Consider the following 13926-nt stretch of genomic DNA (forward strand, 5'->3'; position numbering starts at 1 on the left):
ACATGAAACCTTCCATCCACAGCGATCTTCCTGTTTACTCCTGCTTGACTTTATCTCTTCCAGTACTGCCTAATGTGCAAACTGCACTGCACATTGAAAAGAATTTGTCCCACTTCATCCTTTGTGACTCCACTCTCCAACACTCTGTACATGCCCGTTTGTAGGAAAAGGTTTCCTATTCTTCACAATACCCAGCTATTTCCCTGACAGAGCTGATAAAAAAACAATAGACAAAAAAAAAAATTCAGATCTGAACGATCATGTTTTTAACTTGTTGTAATGCAAAGAGCAATACTTAGAAAATGAAGTCCTAGGATGTTTCATGTGCAATACAGACAAAAAAATTTCCATACTCAAAAGACTAACCTACAATTGCACTCATCCTTCTGCAACTGCACTACCCGTAAGTATCCAGTTGTCCCAACTATATGCATGCATATCCAATTAATCCTTACCTTTACATGTATTTACCTCTAACTCTTTATGCATATACTCACCTGCAAAAGATCCAAAAACTAATCTGACAAAATGCATGAGTCTGCACTGAAATTATATGCACAAATGTGTATAACACTTAAAATGCTTATTGCAGTTGTACATGTAAGTTTGAACAATTTGTGTATGTATGCAAAGATGATATAAGACATCTCTTCAGGTTTCTTCAGCAACCACTGCCATTGCATTGTATGAGAAGAGGGCTACTAGTGAAATGGGGAGTTCTGAAAAGGGATGACATTTATGGTGTTCTTGCACATGAGGATGACAGGGAGAGAAGAAAAGATAGGTTGAATTGAAAGTGGAAAATGCCTGTCGATTATTCTGTTCTATCTGCAAGCAAAGCCAAAATTATTCTCTTTGATAGTTTACCTATGAGCAAATGCTATTTTGATTATTTGTCAGAAGTTATGCCACTTCAATTTACTGCACCATTTTTCTCACGCGAGTTTAATTTTAATATGGTTGACACATCCTAACAGGCTAAATACAACTCAGCACACTGACATTAGTCAAAATACTTGTTTTTACTAAAATTTCTTTAAAAGAGACAAAAGGGGCATGGTGCCTGATAACAGACTGAAAGACTTAACTCCAGCATCCTTCAGCTTACACTAGTCTGATGATTTTAGTTAGTTAAACCTGATGGCACCTCTTAGTATCAATAAATCTAACAATTCTTGCTAGTCCCTAAGGAAGAGCTACTTGGATGGTCAAGATGAGAGCAGTGTGACAGAGGCTCAACCGCAGAAATCGAGAATGTGCCTTTACTCCCCTCTTCAATTTACAGACCGAATGAAAACGTGGTGCAGCAACAGGATTCTGAGAGCTCTTGATATCAGAGAGAGGAGAATCCTGGCCTGCCCCATCAGAAAGTACCTTTTCTTACTACTTAGTTCCTTCCATTTTCAAATGAATGTTCCTTTGTATAACGCAGAACAATGACTAATTCTTTTGTAAAACAAAGGTTTGGATGGAAGACTTAATATTCAAGTTAAAGTTTCTATAAAGGTCAACATACCAGCTATTTTAGCTACAAGTATCCGAGTCATTCACAGACAAGATAAAACAGCGATTTTCAAGGTGTGGTCAATAGATTCCTGGGAGCACTTCACTACAAGCGGCACTTAAAAACTTTTGTATGAAGAACAGCTGCACACCACGTATCTGTTCCTGTCTGCAGCTTTTAAATCATGTTTTTAAAAACCCACTTCCCCCCCAGCCCTCCCAGTTATTACCATGCAAGCAATTGTTGTGGTAACATTACAAATGATACATAATAAAGAAAAAGTCTGTGCAAGGCCTTCAACCACTGAAAATCCCTCCCACAGAGATAAATACTACATCTTACAGCTGGATTACTGCCCGAGGCAGAAAGCTGAGCAGTTACAGAAAGGATTAAGTTTAAACAGTAGAGTTGCTAAGGAATAATTCTACACCATGAAATAAGACCAAACATGAAGAGTAAGAGTCAGATTTAATGATTAATTAAATTATTACTGAACCCAGCTCTTACACTTCTTTTCTTTCTCATAATTAAGGAAAACATCAGGTTTAGGTAATCGGTAGTATATTTAAACAAAAATATATGCATTGCACAAGGATAAAAGCAACACTGAAATTACAAAGATTTTCATTTCATGTAAGAAATTAAAATGATGCGTTAGTGGAAAAGCATAAATGGGAATATTTTAGTAGTCAAAATAAATATTTAATAAAAACCACACACCCATGACAAAGTATCAAAACAACAGAACTTAGTATCTGGAAGGATACTATCTACATTTCCTTGTGTTAAACATTGCTAAATTCAGTGGCTTAATTATTATCACACTTCCTTCAGCAATCATTGCTTACATTAGTGTTGTAAAAAGTCATGAGAATAGAAATACTGTTCCAATGACAGAAATAGTAAAGCCAGTTTGCTATAAACAAGGAAGAATTTACTACACACCAAGGAGTCAATCCACAGCCATTGATACAAAGTCAACAAGGACTACTGCATAGCATACTGGTTACTGTACCAAAAGTGCATTTATCAGCATTCAGTGAACTGGGGAAAAAGTGAGAAAACCACCCTTTTTATATCATTTTTAAAAACAACCAGGTGATAGACAGTTGAAGAAAAAACACACATTTCCTTTAAAAGTAAAAGCATAGTCTAAAGATCTTAAGAGCACCATAAGATTTCTATCAGGTAAAACAGTACAAACCATTAGCATTGTAAGTAAAGAACAATTAAAAGGTTACTATATCATTCCATATTTAGACTGCAACTGAAAATTTTAGTCTGTTGTTGCATCCTCCTATACTACAACCACTGGCATTTTGATGACTTTGTTAAGTTCTGGAAACAAATAATGCAAAGATACAACTCTCTTTCATGTATAGCAGAGGTCTAGAAAGATTTAAACTGATGATGTGTAAACTGAAATGTAGATAATGTTAATACAAACAGATTTATATGGGGCAAAGCAGCAGTGTCTGGCTTATCCCATTAATTCTCCATTCAGTTCTTAAGCTGATTCTTTGAAAGTAGCATTACTGAACATCCCTGACTACCAGTGATTTTTGAGTGCTATTTTCTCACTATTAGGATTCTGCATTTAAGATTATTCTCAACTCTTTATCCTTCGATTCCCACCCCCCCATCGTATTTAAAAGTTGCAGTTTTCTCACATAAAGCACTGTAATGCCTTTTGCTGCTTGCTAAGTGATATGCAACTTTATTTCTATTTTCAAAGCACTGAGACCCCTTTCCAATTGGATCACATATTAAACAACATTAAAAATAGTATTCTCCCCTTACTCTATTGTGACATGATAAAGACTATTCACCATTTAATATTCGTTCAATCTCTTCTAGTCTTTTCAAAGCAGCAACTCTCTTTTTCTCAATGTCTTTGATTTCTTTTGTAGATTTTTTGGGAGTGTCTTTGTCCATATTGTTTTTCTCTGTTCGTTTCTTATTTTTTGAGTGCCCTTTATTGTTATCAACTGTTGTTTGGGTGGTTTTCTGCTCATTTTTTACTTCTTTCAAATTTTGAAAGGAATTTTTTTTTTCTTCTGCAGCTGCAGTTGCAGTCCCATCTGCTGGAAGCGATGACCCTTCCATAGCACCGAGTGATGCAATTTTACTTCTAACTATGTTTAGATGACGCTGAATATACTCTTCATGAGGTGCCAGTGCTAGCGTTTCAACCAAACATTTTTCCGCTTTTATCAAGTCTCGTTCTTCGAAGTAAACCACACAAAGATTATGTTTTCCTTGTACATTGTTGGGATCTAGTTCCAAAATCTTCTCAAAACACATTTTTGCTCCAACGATATCCTTCTTTTGGTTCATAAGGATATCTCCTTTCAAAATCAGACCTTTGGTATGATCGGGGTAGTATCTCAGTAGGTCTTCCAGGATGGGCAAAGCCATCAATTCTTTTGCTGTCTGAGAATAAAGCAGTGCCAAATTGAACAAAGCACTTCTGAAGTTTGGCTGTAACCTTATGGCTTTCTTCATCCATGCCTCTGCTTCCATATCCTTTTTGTCATCCATTGCCAGCATACCCAAATTGAAGTACCCATTTGCATCCTGTGGTTCTTCTTTCACATAATGTAACAGCCTTTGTTTAGCTTCAGGTCTAAGCCGAGCATCACCTAAATGACAGAAAATGCATTTAATTCTAGATTTACTCGGAAGGATTTTTAGACCAGGCCTGTAAAATCCTAATTTTGATACAAATTAAAATGTAACATCTTTAATACAACTGTAAAAGGGAAAGGGTTTAAAATGCTACTTTTTATCATTGTTGTGTAACAGAAAAAGTAAATGACATCTACCTTCTTTACAGAATGAAACTACTTACAGTTGACTCGTAGCCAAAGTCAGCATCATTATTCTATTATCTGTTGAATTATATTTAGGTTTGGTATAATAGATGCAAGAGGTGTCTCTACAAGTTTAACAGAAGTTATTTTCATGTATGGTTGAGCAAATGGAATGCAGAGAAGGCATCAGTTCTGACAAACCAGCTCTGAGAGAGGCAAACTTGGAGTGGAAGATCTCATTTTGTTAAAGATAGATTGAAAGAGTTTAAAGACAGAGATCACATAGGGTGACTTCAGAGGTAGCCAGGCTAAAATATCTTCTAACACCAAACCAATAAAATCTATAACTCCCATATGTTAATTTGCCTCAAAGTCTGAAAAAGATACAATAAAATAATCTTGTCTGATAATACCAGGATTAGCTAGACTAGCTTGTAGTCTGTGCTATTTTTCTGAATACTCCAGTGAACATATTTTAGTAAGGAATTCCAGGCACAGACTTACTCAAGGATGGGGGAGCAGGAAGCTGATTTTATAACCACCTTCTTTCACCTCCTTAAACAGTGCTGCACCTTCCAGTATGAATAACTGAATAGTAAACAGCTAATGCTTCTGCTTGTTTGAAGCACCTTGTGCTTCTACAGACAAGAAACAAGGCACTTCTTGTACTACCTAACTTACAATGTGAGAAGAAATGGAGAATAATCCATTTGCATCAGATCCAATCAACTCCATATTATCTCTTTCTTAGGGGTAGTTTACCATCCTAACAGAAGGGAAACAAACCTTACTAGTCACTTGCCAAAAACTCTTTGCAACAGCCTGAATTCATGAAAGGCTTACACTTACCCATACAGCTAGAAGCTATACATATGAAAACAATAAACTCATGAAAATCCAACCTAATTAGCAGTATTACAGAGGAACCTATGAAAACATTCACATTTCCTAGGGTTAGATTTAAAGCCCACAGAAGTCAGCTATATTTTTTAGTCAACAAAGAATGAAATCAATCAATATAAATGCAAAACATAGATATTACATGTATTTTACTAAATACTTTTTTTTAAGATTATATAGGCACAATTTTGAAGATGTTTGTGTAACACTATTCTTTACAGGTATAAGATGTTATATTTGTAAAATGGCTGATCAGCTAAGGTATATATACACTTTGCACAAATTCCATATGCTACCAATAAATTACAAAGCTGACTATTACAATAAACAGTTTCTTCCTTGATGATGCTACAAACTTCTGCTTTCCCAAACTAAACCAGTTCATTAAAAATTAAATAGTATGGCTCCTATATAAATATTGTGTACTTGCATTTATAAGGGACAACTAACATACCAGATTCCTGCATCAGCAGTGCTGAGTTGAATAATGCCAGTTTATGCGTTGGGTTGAGTTCGAGTGCTCGGTTGAAATTCTTCAGGGCTTCTGTTGGATCTTTCAGTTCAATGTAAACAATTGCCAAGTTGTACCACAGGTCTGCATTGGTTCTGTCTAGTTCTAGAGCTCTAAGATAAGCTTCCTTAGCTTTCAGAGGTTTGTTCATTTTTAAAAGTAATTCACCCCTGTTGAAGAATCAGATGTAAGCTTCAACTTTTATTCACACTAATATGAAAATAATTGAGTTTTTTTAAAAGTTTGCCCTCCTATAGACAGTAGATGTGAGATAACAGTGTTTTTTGTTTGTTTGTTTCAAACACAAAACAATGCAGGACCTTCTTTACATACCATTCCCAAAGCTTTCAGCTCTCAAAAGTCTGTTTACAACAAACATATACGCAGGACAAAAACCAAAAAAGTGATCAAGGGTTCCTGATATTGGCTCCGTAACTACACTGCAACAGCTATAGTTCAGGCATCTTTGTACCTCCCTAAGTCCCAATGGGAATCACAACTAACAAAATAGTGAACAGAAGCCTCAATAGCTACAGCTACATTACTCTTATCTATTTAGCTGTCATTTATGTCCTTTATAGTTAAGTCTTGCATTTTCTGGACCACCTTTAACAAAGAAGGATAAAGCAAGGTCCACGATTCAGACTAACCAAAAGCTTTTTAGTTCAAAACTAAACTAGGAGATTAGAAATTTGAGTTTGAGATTCATAAAGAAATCTAACAGAAGTGTCTTGCTCTACAGTGTTTGAATACACAGGCTATGGGGAAACACACCATTTGAAGCAGGAATTTAAAAGAACAGGGCTTGTAACGCATAACTGATTATTGCCCCAAATCTTCATCTTCTAATTTGGAAAATGAATCAATTCCAGCAACTAATTCAACTGTATGAACTAAATACTGCACATAGCATTGCAAATACATAAATGTTTATTCAAGAATATGCATCTCTAAAATTAGAAAAGATACCTGCTGATGTAAGCCTGCTTGAAATCTGGCCTCATACTAATTGCTTGTCGATATAATTGATCCGCTTCTTCAAGGCGAGATTCATTTGCTCGAATTAAGTTTGCAAGATTAATATAAACATTCAGATGGTTAGGAGCAACTCTTGCTGCGTACTTTTTACCTGGAATAATCTGTCAAAAAGAATATATGTACCAAACACAGATGAGTAAAAATATAAAAGACAATTAATATAGATCTCGTCTTCATCACATTTGTTTTAGGGTATCACTGGACATTAGTGTGCAGGCTCTTAGTGATTGCAAGTAGCAACTCTTCTTCCCCAGAAAATAATACAAAAATACAAACAGGATATTTTTTTCTTCTTTAATTCTATGAAGAAATATATGACTCATATCATATTTAACATATCAGTTAATTAAGCTCTGCTACTACCTAATTAGGCTTATGCAGATAGGCATTAGAAACACACCAGACCTTGCAAAACTTTCCCCATTCAGACAAAGAATATTTCCTAAAGCCTAAACTGACATTCTATCAGACATTTTCATTCTTTTTTTTTTAACCCTCCAGCCTAAGATAAGTGTAAGATTTTACCAGCCACTGATATAGCAGATGAAAAGTAGTCATGAAAGATGAAAATGACACTGCAACTGTTGTACTATTTATACTTTATCCATCTAGAATCTTCATACTGTTTCACAATACAAACTCTTTAATGCCATACTTTTACTCAAGGGACTGCTGATTTTTGTTGTCAGCCTCATTTTACCCACAGCTTTTGTTACCTTCATACATTCTCCCAAATATTCCTCTCTTTCTCCTACAGAGCTAGGATAAGTAATATTTGCTAGGTATAAATATAACTTAACAAATTGTAAAGGCAACAAAGCACTTGTTTTTAAAAGTATGTTCAGACAAAGAATTTCTTTGTCGCTGCTGCGGCTACCTTCTCCCACCTCCAGTGCTGCATTTAAGACTTCTCTTGGGAACTCAGTCATCATCAATGTATTAGCTGTAAGTGAAAATAAACCCACTGTGACTAGAAACTGTAGGTGTACATTTTTAACTGCTGCTTTCTTTTATATCCTCAATTTCAGCAAAAAAACCCCAGAGCAGTAAAAAAAGTAACTTAAAATAGTTTTACTGAAGAAGTTCCAAGTTAGCATTTTTTTTAACAGCCACGACTGTATACAACCCACTCTTTTAATAGACAGATTAAAAAAAACCCAAAAAACCTAACAACTTTAAAGTATACAGCAACACAGAGCTTCAGGAAAAATACAAAATAGGTATCATGAATATAGGTCTGAAAGAGTTCCCTCCTGTGGTAGTAGATAAAATAAAGTTACTAATTACCTGTGGCATCAATGATTTAGCAATCATATATGATTCTTCAGCTTCTTTAGTTTTGTTTAAGTTTTTGTAAGTTCTTCCTACATTCATGTGGGCACCAATATCATCTTAATAAAGAAAAGAATGAAATTTCAAATACTTCCATGAACTAAGTGTCACAAAAATAAATACCTATGCCTTCAGAGTAGCATGAAGTACAGGTACTGCAGAAAGACCACCACCACCAACAAAAAGCAATTCTATATTATTTTAAATCTTAATAATGAAGCTAATAATTTAGCCATGAACCAAAGATGGATTATAAAGTTACTTGGGAAATGGTAAAAAATCTGAGGTCATACTTTCACATATCTATCTTTAATCTCTTGCTATAGTAGAGACACATAAATTGAAGGTTATTTATTAGGCTTCTAAAGGAAAAAGGAAAGGCTGTCCAGTACTATCTAGAACTTCTTTTGCAACAATATGTAAAACAGAGTAAATGTGCACTTTGATACTATCTAGATTTTTAAATTTTTTTATACACCTCCTTAGTTTTAAATAAGAAAATTAAATAATAATTATGTTTCATAAGAAATTACACAGAAAGAATGTCATCCAAATAATCATTTTAAATGGAAAGTCTTTGCATCTTTTTATAGATAGAAACTCTTCTGGAGGACTTCTCTTAAGTTTATTTCCAAAATATGGATCAATTCACTTAGTGTATGACATTGATGCTCAGCTGGAGAAAAACAGATCATTGAGACTATTCTGTTAAGTAAGCTAAGCATACTGAAATACTAGGAATGCGGAGATGCCATTCAATGGCAACGTCAAAGCTTTTACCTGGTTGCACCTGCGTGGCTTGTATGAAGAATTGCAGAGCTCTTTCAAAATTCTTTTCATTTTCTAACGCATGCCCCACATTGTTCCATAGTTTTGCATTGTTCTTATTTACCTAAAACCAGAAAAAAGATACCAGTGCATAAGGTATTAAGCTAAAATTACATAACAACTGATTTTCTTTTAACTATGTCTTAAAAGATGTAAAAATGCACAGCAAATGACAGATTTCATCAAGCTGCTATATGTTCAGAATAACAAAACACTGCATACAGAATGGTTACATTGAACTTGTTGCTCAACATCCATTTATTTTAAGTTATTTGCCCCTAGATATACCAAACGTTTTAAAATTCGTTATAATTGTTATGGGATGTTGTACAAACTATTCTATCCTGCCATATGCACATTGAAGAAATTATTCTATGCATCAAACTTGTTGTAGATTTTTGTACTGAAACATATGCTTTCATCCAGATATGAGATTACATTCAACTGCTTTAACACAAGAAAAAATTATCATGTATTTCTTGCACATGAATTCCCATGTGTGCATCACACTGCTTTTAAAGCATTCCCAAAAGCAACTAATTAGATGTTAACACTGTTAATGTAGGAATAAAAGTGGCAAAACAAGCATCATTTCTCTCCATTTTTATCATGCTCTGCTGCAGCTTTTTGAGAAGAACGGCAACACAAACTTTCCATTATCCTTTTCAAATAGAATACAGTACCTTTAAAGCTGACATAAACAATGTGTACTCTGACTCCCAATCCCAGTTTCTGTGCAGTGTTTTTAAGGCATGAGTGAATAGTACCGCAGCCAAACAAACCCAAGAAATTTTTCTTAGCACACTATTAAATAAAACAAAGATTTGTTATAAGCACACAAACAATTTTAATTTATGCTAGAATAAGCATCTCACACGCTAGGAGGCAAATAAACTGAGGACCATATTTGTGAATGGTATATTCCAATTTATTTGCCTCATCACCAAATGGTGCACTCCAAAATTTGAAAGGAAATAATGTCTAATTTCAAGTTAATTTTGTTATTTACCTAGTTTTTTGTTATCACTATGTAATTCACTTAAGAACAAATACAATCCACATAATACAATGTAAACAAAAAATATACAAAAATTATACTTCTGTTAGAGCTTATCTGTAATTTAAGGCAATGAACATGATCATGATGTCAAACAGTGAGATTCTTCAAAACACTGTACAAAATGTTAAAAAAAAATGAAAAAAGCAACTAAAGTATCATCCCATCCTTTTGTTTCCTGTCAGTCAATTCAACACAAATTCTTTATTGCGCACATCACCAATCTTTCTGACACTGCAGAACATATCTTAATAGAGGGGTCTGCTGTGGAGACTACCCAATCTTCCACAAGCAAATAAACCCCTAGTGCTACTGTCACATCTAAATAGGAGAAAGGTTTAATGTCTTTACAGCAATTTTATTTTTAAAACTGCACATTGGGGCAGAAGTCACTCTCTCTGACAAGGTTGTCAGGAACAGTCTTCTGGATTTCGTGCAGTTTATTTTTCTGGAATTTAAACATGACCGACTTTAACCACAACAGACATAAAACATATGCTTTAACATGCTGGTCATTTGATCTCTGAATTCTAATTTAATTATGAAAAAACCCACGTTAAATAACCAGTAGCCTCCTTACAATTATGAATATAATTTTGTTTTTAAAAATCTCATTCTTGAGCAGACATATAGCTATTCACGATTGACAGCTATTTCTTATACCTGACTTACGCAACAGCTGTTCACACCACTCTATACTTCACAGGGGTTTGCTAAAAACTGAAAGGTTTTTTTTTCCTTCCATTTTTAAGATATACAAAATGCTGTACACATGTAGACTACACTGTGCTTGGTTTTAAAAGATATTAAAAATAAGAAGTGGAACAGAAGAATTAAGAGAGAAATTCTAAAACATTAGCAAAGCAACCAGTGAGAACTGGCATACACAGTAATCTATATCCTTATGAGAAAGTCTTTTCCTTCCACACATTTCTAAACCAAGGAGCATTCTCTCTCTCTCTCAAGACTTTTTAGAGTGCTAATTTCCAATAATTTTGTAGGAAATGACACTGCTGCCTAATTTTTCTCCCCAGTTGTCCTCTCCTGGTTCCTTGCTTTCTTTCACATCACTTCTATTTTTACTGCCTCGTAGTGCGACTTGTGGTAATACTTTATCCTCACTCCCACAAGATATCACTAGTTTCTCATTATCCAGTGCTGTCAGCTTTGGCAGCATCTGTTAGCATTAAGTTATACTGCAAGGCCTCACCTCTAATGACTGCAGACAACATAGACTGGGAATTGCTGCCTTTTCATTTGTCTGAACTAGCATTAGGATGCCATTGGGGTGACAAAGGTAAAGCATCCAGGTCAGAGGGAGGTACTGCAGATCGATGTAGAAGATAACAGAAAAAACAAAAGGCATGCAAAACGTGCTTTTAGAGCAGAATTTCCCAAGGAGAAACTGTTATCCAAAAAATTCTTTAGTTAACAAATAATGAATGGCTCTGATGTCCACTCCTAGCATGGCATGTCTGAAAATTTAATCAGTAAGACATTCTAATATGCTGTGGACTTATATACATGGATTATATAAACCTCAGTCAGTAATCACCTTTGAATAAAGTACAAATCAAATCCGGCCAAGAAATTTTTTTGCCTAATCCTTAAAAATGTCTAGGATTTAAACAGAAAATATTTGTATTTCTTTACAAAAAAAGAGATGGGTTATACTACTAGGCTTATACATAAAGTTCATTTTGTAGCAATGTGTAATGTATAAGTTACACTGCATTCTAAAAATGTTTGGTGCAGTCTAAGGCTTTTTTTAATATGTATGCTTATATATATATATATATATAACATATACATATCTATATACACGTATGTGCATGTATATATACTTAATTAAATGTTATAATACCCTCAGAATAATTCACTGGTCTCCTAAGAACTTCCTTGTCATTTGTTCACATGACTGCCAAATGGTTTCTTGGTCATTACTCTGTGTTAAGAACTTGAAAGAGAATAAGAACTATAAGGTAATAAATTCATACTGGTAAGAGCTCTACCGGGGAAGCCTGCAGTTATAAATACAGTTATCTTATGAAATTAAGAGAGATGAGTTAAACCAGTCATAGGTAACACTACTTTACCTTTTATTTGATAATTTCTTCCATCCATGTGCTACTAAAATGCAGAATCCCATGCTAGGAACATATAACACTCTTTCTGCTACTACGAATCCAACAGGAAAAAAGAGGTTTGAAGCAGGAATGAATGGTAGCACTATTAAGCAGAGTGCCTAGAAAAGAAACGCAAATGAATTAGTAATCAAGATTAGGCAGTGACAAATTGTACTCAAGAAACAAATTATGAAGTAATTACAAAAAAAATCCCAGAAAAACAGACATACATAGTAGATCTTTGGGTTTTTGCTTTCTTCTTTTAAAAATCAAGATCTGTTTTACATTGAGACCATTCTGAACACGGCAAGTTTTAACCTGCAAATGACACTATTCCTTACTTAAGGGCCTACAAGTGTATTTGCTTTTCTATACTACAGAAAAGAGCAGCTGTATAACAAAAGACTAGGATCAAAGGATCAAATTCAACACAATGTTTTAATAAGAGTTCCACATACAAAACCATGACAGTCTGAGAACCTTGGACATTATCTTTTGTAACAATTAAAAATCTATACCAGCTTGTATGATGCATAAAGCAGTTATTTTTACAATACAATTAAGTGCATTTTGAGTTTCTGCAAAAAACGTGAAGCAGTAACATAAAAATCACAATCAGCCACTGAATAAACATCAGTGTTTAGATAGTGCACTAAGTACACCCTGAAATATCTAAAATGACAATGAACTTAAGAACTGCATAATTGCAGCTCTTAGGTTGGTGACAGACATCTTAACAAAAGGTGTGTTTATTAAAAGACAGAGAAATCCATCTGCTGCAAAGAAAGTGGACATGGCCATTTGCTTTAAGTCCTAGGTGACTGTTAAATAGCAGCTTTATAATCTCTGGTACCAGAAAAAAATAATTATTTCAAAATATCTGGCCTCCAAGTTACAAAAAACAAAACCCATACAGAAATGGAACGTTTCTTTGAAGAGAGAAAGAGGAATTTTCTAGAAATTTTCAATACAACTGGCTGTCACCTTCTGTCTAGATTTAAACATAACTTTAACTGCTTTTTCCATGCTAAAATAGTTAACACATCCAGTTTGAAAGTCAGTCTCGGATTTCATATATAAAAACGCAACACTGATTTAAAAATTCCAAGTAACGTTTTAGCTCATATTTCAAGGGGCCAAGAATATGTGCATGGATCATTAACACAGCTCAGCTGATGCACAGCAATTCATTAAGCTACACGAAAATAAATACATAATTGAGGCTTGAAGAAATCACAAGCACAATATAGAGAATATGTTGATTACTTGGGGACAAAATTTAATTTAATGCCATTTCACATTCCTCTCCCTTTCTCCTTTACATTTTCATAGTACGTGCTCCTTACAGAGCACCTACCAATCTGCAAAAGTAAAAGCTTCAATACAGAACTCTAGACAGATTTTTGAAATGCAGGATTCATCATGCTATCCCCAAGCCAGTCCTCTAGTCATAGGGAATGCCTTCACACTTTTAGGGGTGGATTATGGAAAGTGAGGGTATCATTCTGTATTTCATTCTGTTTTGAGCAGCCAAATGCATTTCTGAGTACAAAAGCACGTTCAAGTGTGCTTTAGCTAACAATGTGCTGTTTTGCAAATGTTTTTACTGCAATGTGAATAAACTCTATTTAGCTTTATAATGTAAAGCTTGTAGATAGGCTTAAATTAACTAACTTATTTTATGAAATCTTCTGATAAACTGATTTGAAGAAGTCACCTTTTAAGATTTTAAAAAATTACTGTTTTATATTATTGCTCAAAAAATGCAGGGATTTTTGTTTTGGTTTTAATACAGTAAGGACATCGGTCGCATAGCT

The 13926-nt window shown here is 34.4% G+C and overlaps 1 protein-coding gene across 5 annotated transcripts in view; it reads right to left on the reverse strand.

The window, feature by feature from the left end:
• Window positions 1-1955: 1955 nt before the first annotated feature.
• The window catches only part of TMTC3 (transmembrane O-mannosyltransferase targeting cadherins 3), a 34688-nt gene continuing 22717 nt past the window's right edge, over window positions 1956-13926 (reverse strand). For all 5 annotated transcript variants that reach the window (XM_075058212.1, XM_075058213.1, XM_075058215.1 and 2 more), the window contains 7 exons: window positions 12080-12228; window positions 9610-9730; window positions 8879-8990; window positions 8054-8157; window positions 6698-6867; window positions 5672-5898; window positions 1956-4146 (listed from right to left, as the gene is read on the reverse strand). In XM_075058212.1, coding sequence (XP_074914313.1) covers window positions 3326-4146; window positions 5672-5898; window positions 6698-6867; window positions 8054-8157; window positions 8879-8990; window positions 9610-9730; window positions 12080-12228 — 1704 coding nt within the window. In that variant the 3' untranslated portion in view covers window positions 1956-3325. The remainder of the gene's footprint in view (window positions 4147-5671; window positions 5899-6697; window positions 6868-8053; window positions 8158-8878; window positions 8991-9609; window positions 9731-12079; window positions 12229-13926) is intronic.

This window comes from Buteo buteo, chromosome 26 (assembly GCF_964188355.1).
Source record: "Buteo buteo chromosome 26, bButBut1.hap1.1, whole genome shotgun sequence".
Classification (NCBI taxonomy): Eukaryota; Metazoa; Chordata; class Aves; order Accipitriformes; family Accipitridae; genus Buteo; species Buteo buteo.